General features: G+C 43.6%; 1 protein-coding gene across 8 annotated transcripts in view; it reads left to right on the plus strand.

The window, feature by feature from the left end:
• Window positions 1-17931, plus strand: part of LOC119654305 (protein enabled) — a 287416-nt gene extending 269485 nt beyond the window's left edge. For 3 of the 8 annotated variants that reach the window (XM_038059620.1, XM_038059613.1, XM_038059614.1), the window contains 7 exons: window positions 6916-7142; window positions 7225-7429; window positions 7696-8376; window positions 8538-8696; window positions 8764-8955; window positions 16836-16953; window positions 17018-17931. In XM_038059620.1, the coding sequence (XP_037915548.1) occupies window positions 6916-7142; window positions 7225-7429; window positions 7696-8376; window positions 8538-8696; window positions 8764-8955; window positions 16836-16953; window positions 17018-17046 (1611 nt within the window). In that variant the 3' untranslated portion in view covers window positions 17047-17931. The remainder of the gene's footprint in view (window positions 1-6915; window positions 7143-7224; window positions 7430-7695; window positions 8377-8537; window positions 8697-8763; window positions 8956-16835; window positions 16954-17017) is intronic. The other 5 variants (XM_038059615.1, XM_038059616.1, XM_038059617.1 and 2 more) reach the window with 5 other exon arrangements.
• The last annotated feature ends 1608 nt before the right edge of the window (window positions 17932-19539 follow it).

Genomic DNA, 19539 nt, shown 5'->3' on the forward strand with positions numbered 1-19539 from the left:
TATACGGGTCTGGAGTGAAAGTTACGCGGGCCCCCATGTTACCCCCTCTCTTCATTGGAATTTTGCGAGTCCTCTAGGAAAGTTCGGACCCGCGAGACTTCCCTCTTGTCAGGCCTGAGCACGACCATTCAGCCATCCACTTTCAAATCTACCCTGAAGAACGCTGAAGGATAGATAAATTTGAATTCCTATAGGCAGACGAAAATCTGAGGCCAATCTCTGGACGTGAGAGAAGATTACGTAGATTACCTGGCAAATGTCAATATCCAACGATAATTAGGTCGCAGAGTATAAGGATTAGTGTGCTGGGAGCGATGATATTTCTGCTCTAATTGTTTGCGTTCAAACTTCGAGTAATCTTGAACTAAAATTGGGTGTCATTTATTGTCTTTGCTCCTCCATATCGCACCTTAAGGCTCAAGACTTATAAAAAACTGAAACCATCGGAAATGGGAGAGGTTCGGTGAACCCGGGCCGTCATCTAGCAACAATCATGATAAATGGCCTTGTGTGACGCTTTGTACATGCGAAGATTGGTGTCAAAATCAAAGTCTCGCAATTGAGCAAAACTCTTGTCCTTAAGAAGCATCCCTGTAATTCCCCAGCTCCTTCTCCTATTATGATAGATGCTACATTTGATTTGAAAGAAGCATCTCCTCTCTCTTTTTCAATTTCTATCAACCTAATTGAGTAGCTCAGTTGTACCAGATATCATAACCAATTTAATATCGTGACCTCCTCCTGGTAAAAATTAAGAACCGCGATAACATTGAAGCTCATGCTTATTTTTTGCGATTTGGTCTATTCCATTACCACAGAGTAGGACATTCTTTATTATCAAACTGCTATTAAGATATTATTTTGGTAAGAAACCCCAGCTCTTAAGCTCTCCGCCAAGAATGAAGTGAATCTGGGAATAAGCAAGGTAGCGTCCAAACTTTGTTTGTTGCTATCGTTTGTTAAATATTCTCTCGGCTGTTGACGTAGTTGCTTGCTATATTGACGCAGTACACGCTCCGACTCAATATTTTTCGTCCTCAGAGTTTACCATACCATTATGCTTTCACGCAATCTAATATGTACTTCTAAAGTAAGCCTCTTTCCGTGGACCATGGATCGATCTCATTTATGTTCGTGAATAATCAAAGAAGGGAAGCTAATGATGATGGATTTTTCCAGTCCTAAGTTTTATTTGTACTTATGCGAGCTTCCTAGAGAGTCCAATACCCTCAATTAGTGTCCAGAAGCGCTTTTCATCCCCCATCCAATTCTGCCAACAACACGCAGTAAACTTCTTTAAGAGGTGTCACTCATACTCAAAATCCCTGACAACCGGACCAAGCACTTTTCTCTAATTTTCCTTGCTTTCGTCTCTCAAAATGACTTTTTTAATTAACAGGGAAGATTGTAGGAGTTCATGTTACTCTACGAATTCGAAACTTTATCTCAGATTCAAGAGCTAGGGCATAGTTGAAACCGTTCATTATAGTTCAGAGAGGTCAGATTTGGACACAATCGAGAGTTTGAATTGATAGGCGAACTGGAATTTAACGCAAATGTTTCAACATCGTAAGGCCCCTCTTTCATCATTTGCAGATATTAGATGTGGGAAATATAATAACATGATAGGCAACTAGATAAGTACAACTATGCACAGTTGAATTTTAAAAAAAGATAAAAAATGGTTTAGACATTCCTTGAAGAGGTGGGGTACCTGGCGGATTTGTTTGGGATCCAATAGTCCTGAAAGAATTAAGATTTGGAAATGTGGATTTGAATAGCGACCTGGTCTCACGGAGGAGTACGTAATTTAAAGAAATAGCCTGAATTAATGCTTAAAATTGAGTTTTCATCATCACTCGCAAGTATTTGATGGCCGGCTTGGAAGTGATGATATAATTCCCAATTTTAAGACAAGCGCAATTTCTTTTGCGGCACCTAGTGATGAGGAGCTCTTTCGTCTTTTCTTCCGCGAGTGCCAGCCCAGTACTCTCTAAACAAGCTTAACAGCACTAATTGCTCTGCTTGAGTACAATTGAGCATCTTCTAGATACTTTTCGACCACCATCGGTACTATGTCGACGATGTAACTCGCCACCACGGCCTCCTCCGGAACCGAAAGCCTCAATACATCATTGTATATGATGTTCCACAGTAGTATGCCCAGTACGAGCCACCCACAAATACAACGTACTCCTTGGGTTCATCATTGGGGTCATGTCAGAGCGTCCGCTCTCGCAAGTAACTAGCTACAATAGCAGCGAGATAAGTGGCAACACCAATCGTCGCCGGAGCCTTCCGTATAAGGTACCAATTGGCCGAGGTGAATGCATTCTCACGTCCAGAGTCATCGCCATGCAACATTTGCTGGTACAACGCCTTCCATAAATTGCCTTATCGACCAAGCCAGTATCCATTTTTATGGCATCAATAGTTGATCTGGCTTTACTGAAACCATACGGCCGATCTGCCGACGCCGATGCTCTCTTTGGCTCTCGAAGACCGGGAGTAATCTATTATTCCCTCGGACATGCAAGTTTCGAACAACTCCGCGAACATATTCAGTCTACATTTGACCGCAAGCGAGGGTCTTAATCAGTATGCCGTCCAACCCGAGGCTTTACAGTAGCCTATTCGACCCTAGATCTCCAGAAGCTCGCCTCTGATAACTGCTGGAATCGGCGTCACATGCAGGGATCGCTGGAAGGTGTCAGTTCCTCTCTCTTGCTGGGGAAATAACCTCTAGATGATTTTTAACAAGAGGGTAGGGCACGTGATCTGCAGAGATGAACGGCCTCTGAATCGTCCCGCCACGATTTTATAGGCGCTATCCCACGGGCTTATGTCCGCCCCTAAACAGAGCTCCTTGAAACATCCCTTGTTGTTCCGTTAAATGGCGAGCTTGAGGTTCTTACGGGATCCCCTATAGGTATGCTCCTTTTGCCCTTGATCGATCCCACCCACGGCCCTATGAGCCGTTCGTATGGATCGACGGGAAGTCGATCGAAAGCTGGCCAGTTCACTATTCTACTGGTAATTGGGTCTTCTAGTGGGGAATGAGAACTTCTTAAATATCAATGTGTCTCATGCTTTAGCGATGCATTGAGTGTCCTGGAGAGCTCTATCCTATCATCCATTGCTTTTGCAGATCATTCTGGCGTTTTTTGTATTTCGGCTTCCAGCGTGCGGGTCTCTTGTCATTAGGCTGTGTCCCTAGTTCAAAGGTGATTGCCTGATAGTCGCTGTACGCGAAGGCCTCGCCAACTTGCCATATTAAGTGCCAGCAGAAGGCTGACGAAAGGCAGATCTACAATTGAAGCGGATCCCCCTTTTCGATAGGTGTTTATATCACTTCCGTTGGCCAGAACTCTATCTAACTGCGCAAATGCTTCTAATAAGCGTTGCCCCCTTGCGTTAGTCTACCTGCTCCTCACGAATTAGTCAAGGTAAAGCCATCGTCTATCACCTTTGGACTTCGTCCTCTTGTGTCGAGAATAAGATCGTCTAACAGGTCTTCCAATTCAAACAGGGTGAGGCTCGGTGGGGCGTAACAGCTATATACAAGTATACCGCTTATTTTTGCCCATATAAAGCCATTAGCCGCCTGACTCATGGTATATTTTATGCCTTAACGATCGCACAGTCATATCACCAGTCAAATTTGGGACCCATACACCACCGTCAAGGTTTTTGTACGATTCACTTATGATAGCAACCTTCATCGCAGATTTATAAGTGATCTGCGCAAGCAAATTCTGTATGACCCTGAAATGATTGAGGTTTATTCGTATTAATCTCATTTTTTCATTTGCAGTTAACGCTTTCCTAATGCCAGGAATTTATCGCTTCCAGCAATATGCCGGTTATCACGTCCCTCTTTCTCTTGACACAAAATGCATTGCACTCCTTGACAATATGTTGTTTCTCCCCACACCTTCGACATCGATCGGTGTCGCTTGTGCATGCCTTCGCAAAATATCCAAAAATCAGGCATTCGAAGCACCTCTTTAGGGAGGTTTGTTCTCTTAGATGGCAGACAACCCATCCAATTCGACCATTCCCCACATACGACTTCTGCGCTGTCTCTTCTAGCAGTGGCATTGGGGCTTTTTGGGTACCGCCATAAGCTTTTTTTATATTCACAATGGATTCTTTACCTAATTTTTCTAACTTGAATTGTTGTCTCAAGGCAGTTTAGATCTCCCTCATCGACATCCTTGCACTGCATCTTATGCTTTGGGAACGTAACGTGACATTCTCCCCGAGCGTGTTTATAATTGAGTACGAAAGCCGTCAGTTTTTTCTATCCTGGATTCTTTTTAACTCAAACATGAGATCCTCTTTTAGGGTCCTCCGTATTTTGGTGACATTTTTGCCTAGGTCTCTTAGGTCGGAGACAGCTTTCACCTTTTTTAGTATCTTTACATACGATAGGTTTCCTTTGCTAGAGAGGAGATTGCAGTTGCCTCTACACGAATTCATACCTTTGGTTTCTTCTTCTTTTAATTTATGACATTAGTCCATCTACGGTTTTTAATTGCCTTGGGTTTCGCTTCGTTAGCCAACATTCCCACTTCGGGAACATATTTTCCTTCTTTCTTCTGTTCTAGTTCCGTTTGTTGGACTGATCAGCACGACTTTTTGGCGTCTGTTGATTCCCAAAAGTTTCCTCCTCTTTATTTCGCATTCTTTTACTTGACAAAATTGGTGTCGCTTGGGGCGTTTGTGATAGTGTTGGGATATCAGTTTCTGGCTTTTCCTTTAGCCTTCTTTTTTCCCCTGCAACCTATTCTTTATGCGTGATGCACATTATGCTTGTCCTTGATGAATTCCGATAACTCGACTACTTTAGCTCCAAGCTGCTTGAAAGGTAGTTCTTCCGAGTTAGGGTTCTGTTCTCGGTGAGTTTTGGTAGGATTACTCCTTTTACATTCTCCTACATCTTTATCATTTGCTGAGGTTCCATGAGGTTCCTCTTTTGCAGTCTTTGGTATTGGAGGAGATCGTCAAATTGATGAGCCTTATCTGATCCTGGAGCATCTCTTGAGGTAAGATGCGGTAAAATAAAAAACTTATAGCATTGCTTGCTTCCTCTCCCCCCTGCGCCGTAAGTTAATATGTGTTTTAATTTTGGTTTTATTTTCTGGGTATACTTCCATAATCATTTCATTTTGATGCATAAAAAATGTCCTTTTGCTACACCTCATTTATCAGACGAGCGTTAGATAATTTTGAATATTGAATAGTGGTAACAAATTTTAATAGAAACCATCGCTCAGGTAAATAAAATTTGCCAAACCAGTCCTCCTCCGACGTCTCAAGCAATTCGCCCAAGCCGTGAATCATTAGATATATACTCGATTTGATGTTCCTTAACAATGTCATGCCTGTTTCATCATCATCATCAACGGCGCAACAACCGGTATCTGGTCTAGGCCTGCCTTAATAAGGAACTGCAGACATCCCGATTTTGCGACGAGGTCCACCAATTCGATATCCCTAAAATCTGTATGGCGTCCTGACCTACGCCATCGCTCCATCTTAGGCAGGATCTGCCTCGTCATCTTTTTCTACCATAGATATTGCCCTTATAGACTTTCCGGGCTGCATCATCCTCATCCATACGGATTAAGTGACCCGCCCACCATATCACTCATAGATTTCGACGTTATGTAGGCTACGGAATCGTCCATCCTCATGTAGGGGGCCAAAAATTCTTCGGAGGATTCTTCTTGCTAAGAATCCAAGTCTCCGAGGGATACATGAAGACTGGCAAGATCATTGTCTTGTACAGTAAGAGCTTTGACCCTATGGTGAAACGTTTCGAGCGGAAGAATTTTTGTAAGCTGAAATAGGCTCTGTTGGCTGACAACAACCGTGCGCGGATTTCTTCATCACCTGATTGTCAGAGGGGATTCTGGGTGGTGTTGTTATTCGAGCTTGGAGCACCATGTAAACGAAATAGTGATCCGGGTCTATATTGGCCCCGCTATATGTTCTAACATTCATCAAGGCTGAGTGGTGGCGGCGTTCGACCAGCACGTGGCCAATTTGGTTGAAAGTTGTCCCGTCTGGAGAGACCCATGTTTGTTTGTGGACCGCTTTCCGCGCAAACCAGGTATTTCCAACAACCATTTAGTGTGACACTGCTAATTGAATAATCCGCAGTCCGTTATCATTTTTATTTTGATGTTAAGCTATGGGAGCTAACGTATCGCCTGAATACGGGCTCCGTTAATGAGGCTTATGTTTCTAAATTTTCCTCGCAAGCGCAGAATGCATAGCCGTTCGCTTATGTTTTCAAAGCCGATAACAGCAGGTTTCATTTTTTTGGCTGAAAAAAAACTTATTTCGAACACATAGTTTACTAGATGGTCGCTATAATAAATGGTGTCCAACGCATCTCCTGTAACGCTGTTATATAAGCCTTATATTGGGACAGGGTATCGGCTAGCGCAAATCGTTATTCCTTTTTCGTTGTCGGGTCCGTCGTTGTGTTATCAGTCCAGTCCGAGGCTCCTGTTGTGACTTTATAATAAGTTTTTTTCGGTGCAGGGTTGTCACTCCTATCCAACCCTCAACCTGGAAGACCAATTGGTACAATTTATCCCGTTTTTAGGCGTGGGAGACGCGCCTTCATCCTTCTCCGTTTGTAGATTTCCGTTAAGAAAGAGCTCCCAGCGGTGACCACGTGGAGGTGGAGATAGGGTTTGGTAGTAGAGCTGTTGGTGTTGATTCAACAGGCGTTTCCCAGGTTTTATGCTCAATCGTGGGTACCAATCCACATTTCGCCCTGAGACCTATACTTTCCTTTGACCACAGGAAACAGAAGAGTAAAATTAAATGAATGCCCTCTTGACAACGTTTGACCAAAATATTTTCCAATTAACTTAATTCACAATTCATATTTTCCAGATATTAAGTGGTCGTCTACTATCTGGACCGCAAATTGCAACAAATGGCAATGCATATGACGAAGATATGGGCTATCGAACTATGACACGCGAAGATGCAGCCATTCTCCAGCAACAACAACAAATGACCGGCACCGTTACACCGTCAGCACAAACACCCACATCACAAAGCAACCAGAATATCCCACAGAGCCCACCGACACCACAAGGTCATCATCGCACAAGCAGGTAATGTATCTGTCTGGAGGATTTCCATCTACAACAATTCTCTGGAATTTCGTAATTAATTTAATTCGAATCAATCTTCCAGTGCACCGCCAGCACCACAACCACCACCAATGTCAATGGCACCACAGATGTATAATCAACAACAAGTGGTGGGAGGCGGGATGATGCAACCGCCACAACAACAGCCAGGATCCCAGCAACAATCACAATATCATGCACCACAATCGGTAACACAGCATCATCCTGTATATTCCTCACAGCCCATTAATAATTCATACACAAATCAGGTGCATATTCTTTTGCATTGTTTCTATTTTGTTGGTCATGTTTCTTTGTGAAATTTTGTTTTTCTTACTTCAATGCTTGCGATTTGTTTGCGAAAACATTTCACTGTATTTTAAGTGTTCAAAGCGTACATAATTAAATAACTCTAATTCGCCTTTAAGCTAGATAAATCACTTCGCTTGCTAAACTGCTTCTTCGCTTTTATTTCTTTTCATTTCATACACTAAACTCTCGGTACACTCTCCACCACTACTCACTACTATCACAGTATCAGCAGCCCATTTACGTGACATCTAGTTCTAATCAAAGTCTAAATCAGCAGCAGCCGCAGCAGGGGCCGCCTCAACCGCCGCCCCATCAGAATGGTCCAATATACGTGGCCTCACAGCAGCAACCACAAGGAATTCCATCGTCAGCCAGTTCGAATAGTGTAGTTTATGCTAGCCAACAATCGCAACAACAGCTTCCACATCAACCGCCAGTTCCACCACAACTCCAGCAACAACAGTCTTCGCAAAGCCTCTCAGGTGTTTACGCAGCATCAAATAACAATGGACCGAGCCACGAGTCGCAGTACGCTCAAATTCCAGCTGCTCCACCCATGATGCCCTCAATGATGGCAGTAGGTGGTGGCGGTGGTATCGGTAACAATGTTCCTATTCAATCCGCTGGCGGAACAACAGGACGTTCTCAAGCAGCACCACCAACGTCAGCACCCCAGGCACCACCGCCACCACCGGCATTCGGTGGCGGTCCACCACAGGCACCCGCGCCGCCAATGCAGCCACCTATGGCACCACCAATGGGCGGCGGTCCACTAGGCGCAGCACCTCCACCACCACCGCCGCCGCCAATGGGCGGCCTAGCAGCTAAGAACGATAGCGGTGCTATGGACATGAGTTCGCTTGCAGCTCAACTACAAAACGCTAGACTTAAGAGAAATAATAAGGTAAATTCCGGACCCTGCCCTCCTAATATGGAATAAATTTTCCCTTAGCCTTGCATGTTCTAAACACTTTGACCAACCATTGTGATCCTAGTCATAAGTTTGGCATACTCAAAGGGACTGCCCTGAATTCACATGGAACCTTATGTTTCGATATATTTTAGACTACACCTCCACCGGCCGAAAACAGCGGTAGTAGTACATCGAGCGGTGGTAGCGGAAACTATGGCACGATTGGACGTACATCGAAAGGAATGGCCTCAATGATGGACGAAATGGCGAAAACCTTGGCCAGGCGACGAGCGCAAGCCGAGAAAAAAGAGGTGACTTAGTCCTCCGATAACTACTATCGATCGTGGTTCCTAACGAGTGCATCTTTTCTTTTTTCAGCCTGAACCAGCTAACGAAGAAAGTGTGCGACAACGACCATGGGAAAAATCAAATACTTTACCTCATAAACTTGGAACCGGATCGAGTGGTAATACCACATCGAGTAATTCAACCAATGCGAATAGTAACAGTGAATCGCCAAGACCCATACGAAAACGTTTCGGTAGTGCTAGCGAAGAAACAATACTTAAGGTTAGTATTTGCTATTAGAATTCTTTTAGGCTAGGAGTTGTTACGATGAGAGCAGGCGTTGCATATTTCGGCGTGTGAAGAGTTACAACCGCTGAATTTTGTCCTCCTGGTTTCTCAGCATAACCAAATTTAAACTCGACGGCATTTGGGAATAGATCCTTAACTATGGCAGAGCTGAAATTTGGAGGAATCTTGGCGCACCCACTGGCTGGAATTTTTCTAACAATAATTGTTAGTGTGAAGATTCTTCCTTCTGGTTTTGTCACAGATTTCTTCAGCTTCTTCTGAGACCGCTTCTGTGCTAGCTTTTTCTTTTGACGTTCAACCAACTTGGCGATGAAGTCTTCTGGATCGGTTTTTGGAACAGTCACGCACAGTCGCTTTCCATCAATTTCAATTTTCTTTAATTGCTTGAAGCCTTTTTGCAATTTTCCGGAGTGTCGAAATCGTCCAGACAAATTCTTGTGCTTGGCTGCCTCGGACGATGCACTTTAATGATTTGATCACAAAGTTCTTTCACGTTAGACTCAAGCAAGTTGATGTTTTCAGGAACCCTTTTCGGAAGCCGAAGACAAACATTTGCCTTTCTTCACGCTGTAATTCTCCTTTATACATTCTCTTGGTGTTTGGTTAGGAGCTAGTGGTTTTTGCCGCTGCTTTGGTCGTCTTCAATTGTCGATGCTGTCCCACCCATCAGCTAGAGATCTCTCTGAGGTCCTCAAAGAATGACTCTAGCTAGAGCTGGGCAGTTGCAAAAGAAGTACCTGGGCTTGCGAATTGTGGGGTATGCCGAGTCTCGCGGAATATTCCCTTATAGCTTAGTACCCTGTGCAGACAGCTGTAATGTATGCATTTGCATGCGTCGGAAAGCTCAAAATTCGGGTTTGTTATAGACGGGGCGAATCCTCCTTGACTTGGCGCAGGTGATGAATTTTCCCCATATGATGTCCGCGACTACTAAGTAGTGCGAGTAGATTCCATCCTTAACAGTCGCCAGCGGGCCACAGACTTTACCCGCCGAGGGCAGCTTAGAGCAGAGCACCGCCTGGCCAGTCCGTCTTTCCGCCCATTTCTCCCTATGATCGGGAACCCAGAGGAAGGTGACCTTGAGTGTGCCACCCAGTGTTCAGTACAAGGCTTTAATCGCCGCTTGGCTGTCGGTCAGAATGGCTATTTTATGCTTGGGGCTTATATCATGCCCTATCCTTCAATAGGCTTTCAGTATCACCAGTACTTCCGCTTGGAATATATTGACGAATCCTGGGAGACCGCATGATTCAACTACACTGTGTGTATTCGAGAAAATTGCCGCACTGACTCCACCGACCATCTTTGATCCGTCGGTGAAGAATATTGTGCTATAGCCTTGCAACACGCTGCCGATCTTCCACTCTGTCCGGGTTGGTAAGTCCACAGCAAAGCTTCTTGTGAACTTCGGATTGCGTGTGGTGCAGTACGTGGGTAATGCCCAGAGTTCGCGAGGTACTTCGTCTAGGATGTTATTATAGCCGTAGGGGTTCGCTTCCAATATCCCGACTCACTTAGTTTGACAGCACTTCACGCCACAGCGTATTTAACGTGGAGGTCTGGGGGGGGAAGTACGCAATAGTTCATTGAGAGCATCTGTCGGCAAGACTGCTCAGCCCTGGTAGCACCTGCACACGCCGTTCACTGAATACTATTAAGCTTCGTTCTATTGCACTTTTTGCTCAGTGTCTGCCAGCAAACAATAGAACCGTACTTCAGGATGGGACGTAAAATGGCTGTGTATATCCAGTGAATGATCCTCAGCGAAGATTCCATTTCCTTGCAAGGGTCCTCTTGCCGGCATAGCGGGCTATACAGGTCTTTTCAATTCTCAGTTCTATGTTTATTCTCCATTTTAGCTTCGGGCCCTGGATTATACCTAAATATTTTACATTGGAGAAAAGAACCAATACTTGTTCATTTAGTCGCGGGAGGTGGAATTCGGCTACCTTTGCCGTCGGTGGTGAATGGCGTCAGCTTCGTTTTGGTTGGATATATGGCGAGTCCCCACTTGCCGCCCACAGGCACTCCTTTTGCCAACGTTTCTTCTATGATGTCACTCATAACGGAGGAAAATATCGCAGACATCAATATCACCAAGATATATGGCATCACCTTCACTCTGCCACCAGGAGCGTATCTCTGTTTACAGCTCTGGTCAAGTGTCTACATCTAAACAGTGGATAGATCACACTTTAAAGAGGGACGGCAATTGTTTTGCTGGCTTCGCTATGCAATGGAATCTACTCTTTCAAAATGGCAGACGAGTGGGTCGCCCCGGATTTACACTCAATATAATTCGCTGTCATGTTGTATTCTGCGAATTATCTAAAGAAGCGCTTAACATCTGCGAGCCGCTTCGGTCACGCTGCTCCCAGGGCGAATGTGAGGCAGCGTCTGACGATTTGCCTCTGCCTTGGTAAGAAACCGTAAAGTCGTCACCGCCTAACATTTTAATAGCTATTATCAGAGCGACATATGATGGTCCAAAATGTCACGTGCTGCATCGAGGTAAAATCTCGGAGGATTTTGAGGTCCAAAGCGAGATCCGCCAAGGTCATCCTGTCAGCAATATTATTTCTTCTTGTTATCGGCGACGTTCTTTACGCTGTCTTGTCCTTGTCACCGGGTCATGGACCTTGACCAAATGGCTCTGGATTTTGAAAAAGAAACAAAATTAATAATTCTCTCTTATCATCGCGTGCACTACGTTGAACTTCTCGGGATTTCGCTCGGTATCGGGGTTCGAGCGCGTTACGCCAACCATCACTCGCAGCGGTCAGTAGAACCTTCAATCCCTTATGGTTATCGATCCGTTTCCATGATTCCGCAGTCAGCCAGATCTTATGAATATCCTTCGGGACGTGGCCGACGACTTGTGTAGCATCCGAGAAAAGAGCATTTTTGACGGCGGCCCAATGTCCATCGATATTCTCAGCCAAGATAGCTGCTCTCCTATTGTCAGGCGACACCTGGGTCATACAAGAAATTAGGGAGTTGCAGCTCCTCAACCCTCCGAAAAGTGGCGGACGCAACACGCAAGCGAACGTAAGCCACCATAAGATGGTAATCCTTTCGAGCCCGATGTCAGCGCCTCACTTGTTACGCACATCCAAGAAAGAGGCAACTCCTAAATCTAGTGCTGATCGGAAAGTGGTCGATCTGATTGCTCGTACGCTGTCGGTCAGTGGAAACCCAACCAACCAACCAACGGCTCTGTGTTGGGACAGGGCACTTTTATTAGTTTGACGTGGATGTCTTCTTCTAGGAAGAAGACCAGAAGATTAGTTCAGGCGCACTTCGAGTACTGCAGGTTTACTGCGCTACCCTCTGCATGATCTTATTGCATACGGGGTTCGTCAGTTCGTCTTCATCCCACCCAACAGCTCGTTAGAGCAGGAAACAGGAAGACTTGCAGGTGTATTGTAGGTATTTTGACTGGTCGCAATTCACTAGCTAGACATATGTTCAGAATATGAATTATTCAAGATGATACGTGTCCCTTCTGTAAGGAGGAAGCGCAAACCATGGACCATTTTCTATGTGACTGCCCGGCTGTGAATACATCAGATCATTGATGCCGACGTGTTCCAGTTGCACATCTACTAACAGAAATCCTGCGACACATAAACGAATATGTGATATTCTGTTAGACGGGGGAATCGAGTACAATTGGCTACCACCGTGCTCAGAGGCTATAGCTTTTCCCCCACCACAAGCACACACAGCACAGCTCGTTGGCAGCAACAAGGATTCAGTTTGTCGTCTGGTTTCCGTATTTTTCAGTGTTTCAGTGTTTACAGGCCGTCTCCATTCATACGGAGCAGAAAAGGTTGGCTGTTCGCCTGGGATTCCTCCTTGATAATCGCTCAGTCGTCGATGGGAATGCAAGGATTGGATGAGCTTGTCCTTATTCATGCGGATCTTTGGCAAACAAACGCGAGAAACCGGTCTCCTGGGTATGGGGTGGCTTTGAGCTTTACTGGCAGGCGTCGCCGATTTAGCGACGCACGAAACGAGGAAGTTCCTAGAGAAATGATCCTCGCATGCCATAATATCGAACCCATGGACTACCTGAAATGAATCGAAGCAGGGGATGAATCGCCATGTTCCCTTTTGCCGCGTGTGTGTATCTGTCGTGGGGGAGAAGCTACAGCTTCTGAGCACTCAGGCCGTGTTGGCCTATTGTACTCGCCACCCCCGTCTAACGGAATATTCCGGATTCGTTAGCGTATCGCAGGATTTCCCTTAGTAGATGTGATGCTACCCGTCGCAACTGGAGAACATCGGCACCCAAGATCTGATACTTGTTGCGTCCATAGTCGGGGCATTCACATAGGAAATGCTCCGTGGATTCCGTTTCTTCATTACAGGAGGAACACGTTGAGTAATTCCTATTCTGAACATATGCCCAGCCTGTCAGAATGCCCACAATACTTCTGCAAGTCTTCCTACTTTTCAACAAGATAAACTTTGCGGTACGCATGTTTGGTTCTGGCAGGAAAAGTTTGGTGTGTCGAGCAGCATTTAGGCTCTGCCACCTGTCTTCTACCAAACAGATGTATGGGGACACGAGACTCGGAAGGCATTGTAAGAACTGGATTCAGTCCTGTCAGTAACACTTCCAATGTTCTGTGCCCCCCCACATCCGTTGTTTCCCCATAGATCTAATCGAATTAGTCTACGAGCTGTTCTCATTGCAGTGCTTTGAATAAATATATCGAGGGGCTTTTGCCGTACAGAAGATGTTCGATGATCATATCCGACAGCCTGATCTCAACACTAGTCTATATCTCCGACATAAGTTTGCCGCTAGCGGAATTAACTCCCGCCAGCGCCACATGTAAGAAACTCCTGGCCACATCGCTGAAGGGTTTCGCAGTTCGTGCCTCATCGGCTGGATGTTGCTGCTTACCTATTTGTAGAGGTAGCTTGCCATTCGAACTCTTGCACACTGCGCTTCGCTTGTGCTGTTGTTCGACCTCTTTTTAAGATCGATTGCGTTTGAAGACAATGGGCTTCGCCTTCTGATCATTTTCCAGGCGTTTGTTGTCATATTTTTCGAAAATCGCCTTATATTTAGCAAAGCTCTTTTCATCCCGCTCATCGGTACTATCATTCTCCTTATTCTTCGCAATTTTGTTCAGAATGTATATGGGTTTCTGATACTGGCTCTTCACCGGGACTCCAATGGACCTCGGCTTCTTTGTTGGTTCCCGGGGACGGACGTTCTTGTTAGTCCTTGCTTTTGAGAGGACCCCTGACACCGACGGTTTCAGGTTAGGAGTATTATACTGGCACTCACTCATTCTCCGATGATGTACCTGGTATCACCATTGTTTTTAAGGTTTTGTGTAAAGCAAAACTTTATAAAAATCGGTTTACTGTCTCTCTGTCTATCTGTCTGCCCGCCTGTCTGTCTATTTTTATGGATGGAAGTGGAAATCTTACAAAAACGTTGCTGCGCCAGGTTGCATCAGCGTGTGGGATTCTCACTCACTAAAACCATCCTCACTATCTCCTTCTTCCTTCCCCGCGGCACCGCCGCAAAACATTATTTCGCGGGGTGGACTGCGCTTTAAGCGCCCATATTGCTACCTTGCCAGTTACATCTGCAGTTCAGGGATCACTCTTATTATTGCGATAAGGTTCGCTGATTATGGCAGTTTCAATTCCCTTCTCATAGATGGTCTGCGAGAGAAGGTCTTGCGCTGCCTCGCAGTGGATGAGGTTGATTTGTAGCAAACTCATTTCTTTACTGCATTCAAGGCTTTCCTAAACACTTGGTATCTGCTGCTGCCTGCAACGTGCCGACAGTCGATGCCCTTTTTCTCCTTGCAGAACAAGGTCAGCCTTGCACTCTCGGAACATATGACATTCTCACCCACATTTTCTGCAACTCTTTGACCTGCCACGATCATCGATGCGTTTCGCCGCTATGTGGTCAAATTCCAGGCGTTTAAAGCAGCGCTTGAGGGACACTTGCCAACGACCCAACCTATTTTTACTTTACCAGCCGCCAGCAGTTTCAACGTCGCTTCAGTTGGTAAGCTTATAGTTGCCGTTTGTGTGCCTCCGTATGCTTTTCTCAGTCTCCCGATTGAGGAATCTTGCAAGCCAAGTGGTCCGAATTGCTTTTCTAAGGCGTCGCGGATATATCCGCCATGGCCGTGATTTCATCAATGTCCATACATTGTATAACAATCTCCTGTTTTCTGGTCCGTACTTGTGCTTCTTCTCCTAAGGACTTCTCCGCCTTGCCGAGCAAATTTTCTACCATTTTGCCCGGAGACTTCTTCAGCTCCAGCATCAAATCTCCTTTTTGAGAGCGTCTGATTTGGCTGACGTTTTCTCTAAGGTCCATCAGCTCAGGATCGGATTTGACCTTCCTAAGGATATCGGCGGAAATAATAATTAATTGGGGCCGTAATCTTCTTGTATGTGTCGCATTTTTCTTTCCGCCTTGTTGGGCCAATTGGAGCCGGCGCCGCTATTTCCACGATTTTGGTAACTTTCTTTGCCTTCCCCTTTGCCGGTGAGAGGCCTTTTTGCTTTTTCGCGTCCTGTGAGGATCCGAAAGAATCGTTCGCGCCCTCTCTACTCCTCTTTTCAAGCTTACCGTCCTTTGGATTTTGAGGGGGTATCACTTATGTTGCCTGGGTGACGCTTGATTTCTTCGAGACATTTTTTTCGTCCTTGACACTAGTGTATAGTACACGAATGGTACGGACCATGTTTTTGATGGCCTGGTACACATTGTGTTTGTCCTTTGTAAATTCAGACAACTCTACTATTTTACCTCCTAGTAGGGCAAACGATGATTCGTCCGGATTCTGATACTGCTCCCCTGTTTGGTTTTCCCACTAGACACTTTCATTAGCCCTCCTGGAGCTTCCCTGATTACCTTCCTTCATCAACGTTGATTTCGGAAGAGATCGCACGATCGTCGAGCTTCTCCTAAATGGACCAAACACTAAGTCCTGCGGCATGTTCCGACCAGGTGTAGTCACCCCACTATGGGCTAATGAATGACCAGTTTGTGGGGCATCTTTCCGAGTATTTTGAACAGGCGTTCTCGGGAGTGATGTACTCCTTTTAAATGCCTCTTTCTCCAAGTTACTTGTAGTATTCGATGCAACGATGGCCAAGTAATCCACCACTAAGGCTTTGCAGTCGAGGGATATCGACGGCCGGGAGCATACTTGCCCACTCCGAAAAGCCGCTGGTACTGGGGTTCCGAGTCCCTGCATCGTAACTTTTTCCCTCTTTTCTTCTTCCATATTGATTTCTTGTTCTGGGTGTCCTTCTCATAGTCATTTTTTCTCCCACTGACCCGACCTGCACATAAACATGCCCATACGCACATGCGCTCCAAATGCGTACATGTGCATATTCCTACGCATCCGCGAGCATTCCCTTATCCGCACGAAGGGACGCGCCTGATGGGAGATCTGGAAACTCCGCACAGGGCCGCCTGTTTGTATGTCTATCACACGCATTTTGTCGGAGACTGTAACAGCGATTGTTACCAAATTTGGTGAAAACGTGGGAACTGTGATTGCTCACGCATATAGTAAGTTACATCCTGTTACGTCAAATTTAAGGGGAGGTCTCCATACATTCAAAAGGGGGGTGTAATTTTTTTTTCACCAAATATAGTCATGTGGGGTATCAAATGAAAGGTCTCGATAAGTACTTTCCGCTGCTGGTCTTAATTTTGACATTTTTTGGAAAGGCGGGGAGTTTGGGGAGTCGAAAGTGATCATTTATTTAACGAGGCTATTCTCAGAAACTGCAACGAACTGCTCATAAATACCGCCGCGAAATTTAATGCTTTTTATTCTCCTTTGCAGCAAGTCAATGGCGATGGATTATCTTTAGCACTTTCTGCCGATTTAGATAGTTTTAAGGCTGAAATCATTAGAGAGATGCGTCTCGAAATACAGAAGGCCAAACAAGAGATTATAGACGGTAAGCCGCGATCACGATTTCCAATTAATTCCTTTTCTGATCAATCTAATTTTTATGTTTGCAGCTATTAAATCGGAATTTAATAGGAGGTAAGGTAAAGTGTGTATTGGTACTACTACAAAGAAGTAATGCGTTTGTATAACACAAAAACTGAACTGAAAAGAACATTAAACCCAATTCTATTTGTAAGAATAAAGCAACTGCATTATATAAATAATTATAACTATAAATACACATTGATATATACACGTGTATAATATTAAGAAGGATATCGCTTAGTATCTTTCAAGGTAATTATTATTCATTTTTTTAAAGAAAAAACTAGTATTATATTTAATTGATACATTAAAAGTGTTTAATACATTGAATTTATTATAATACAATGAAGACTACGGCGAAAGTTATTTAAATTATCGACAATTGCGTAAGAATTTGAGCTCGATAGTTCACACACACATACATATTTCGATAGAGCAAAAATATAAATAAAAATAAAAATAAAATGTTACTGCATTTCACACCACAAGAAAACAAGAAAACAACAAAAGGAACACTACCTATATCCGAAAAGAAGGAAACGAAATTAATTATATAAATATAGGCTTTAGTAACGTTATATAAATAATTAAAGTTAAAAGAATTATTGTTTATATTAAAAATAACAATTCAAGAAAACAAAAATCATAAAAAGTGAACACTTTTAAATTTAAATAAAAATTACCTAATAAAATTTATAAATGAAAATATTAATTTAATAATGATTAGATTTTCTATGTCTAAACATTTTAAGGGAAAAACGAGAACTAAATAAAACAAAAGAAAGTGAAAATGAAGAAGAAGAAGAAGATAATGATGAAGATATACTACATTCAAGCGATTAGAAAATTCGGAAAAATCATAAAAATTACTAATTAAATACAATAGGCAAAGAAGCGAAACAAATTATATAGAATAACTACGGAATAACTTGAAACAAAAACAAGAAAAACATAAATCAAAGCTTGAGGAATTCTACGACAAATAGCTATTGCATAACCCCATAAAGTCCTCCATAGTTACATTATCCTCTGTATTGGATTTGTATACTGGAATGCTGTGACTCGCACCCACACATTCGATACACGACACGAGATATATTTGTATTCCTTCTTTTGATAGAAAAATCCAAGTTGAAAGAACATTTTTAAGACATTTCCATCATCAGCGATCGCGTGATGAATGAATTTTATTGAATTTACATTTATTTTAGTTTGTGTTTTATATTTCTCTTTGAATTTGTAAAAAAAAAGAAAGAAAAGAAATAAAGATCTACTGGAAAATTCGAATGTAAAAAGAAACAAAGAAAACGTAATGTTTAGAACAAATAAAACGAAACTTACAGAAAACATGTATTGTACTGCAAAAAGGAAAACAAAAACTGATATGCAAGAAAAAATCAATAAAGTTTACAAATTTTAATACTTAAATTATGAAAAACATATCCGTTTCGAGTGGATTTAATCGAAATGAAGTTATTTATGTAGGGGAGGAGTAAGGATGTAAGGATATACAGCTGGGAAGAAGTAAACAACGGATATGTTCCAGACCGTGCTAAAAAATAGGGAACTACGCTGTTCTTCACTAGAAACCCTTAAAACTTCTAGCGCTATACTGACTACATATGTTTCTTTATTTTCTTGACACAATGGTTGACATCCTTAGTCCACAAGGTCAACCTATTCACGAGCCCGTTTAGCGAGTTCAAAATTGAACCAAAAGCCTGTAAACCTTGTTGCTTTGGAATGAACTAAACTCCCGGCAACGAAATAAATGGTCATTGTTGAGTGTGGGGTAAGTTTGGTAGCCAATTTTATAAATGCAAGCAGAAGAAATTTCGTTTTAGATTAAAATGTTTACCTTGAAAGCGTATACAGTATATCGGGAACCATCTTATCCCTTCATCAATGGGCAATCTTACCTTCAAGAAGTGGTCAAATGGTTCCTGAAACATGGTATACGGAAAGTCTTCTATTTTTGATTTTAAAAAAATGGTGCGATGGCCTGGCTCCTTAAACGTCAGCCTCTCGATCATGTTGCTTTGAATCCTGATTGGGTCATGGTTTATATTCGTCTTTGAGCTTGTCCTTATCAGTTGCGTAACATTACGTGTGGTAATGACACAACCGCAGTCTCGTTGAAAATGAAGTGGACGAAAATAACGATTAAAAAAAATCACGTCAATATCTTGTGCTTCACAAACGAGTGAACATGAGACGCCGTGTATAAACAAAGACACGTGATCGCGGCTTCGCGACGGGAGCGGGATCTCATTCGCCTTTTTCTGAATTAATTTGCTCAAATAATGCACTCCATGATGTGCAAAACCTAGGCATCATGCGATTTGGACGAACCAACTGGTCGAATTTATCGTCTGCGCCTATTACCGTATCACGGATTTGGAATGGAATCCATCAGGGTACAGACACCGACTCCATGACGCGTTCATAACCCGATTTCCGGAGCTAAGTCATGTTCCGGAACAGAACGTTGTCAACCTGTGCCGGGTGATAACAAATCACAACCGAGGAACCCTATCAACTAGAGGCA

This window comes from Hermetia illucens, chromosome 4, assembly GCF_905115235.1.
Source record: "Hermetia illucens chromosome 4, iHerIll2.2.curated.20191125, whole genome shotgun sequence".
Classification (NCBI taxonomy): Eukaryota; Metazoa; Arthropoda; class Insecta; order Diptera; family Stratiomyidae; genus Hermetia; species Hermetia illucens.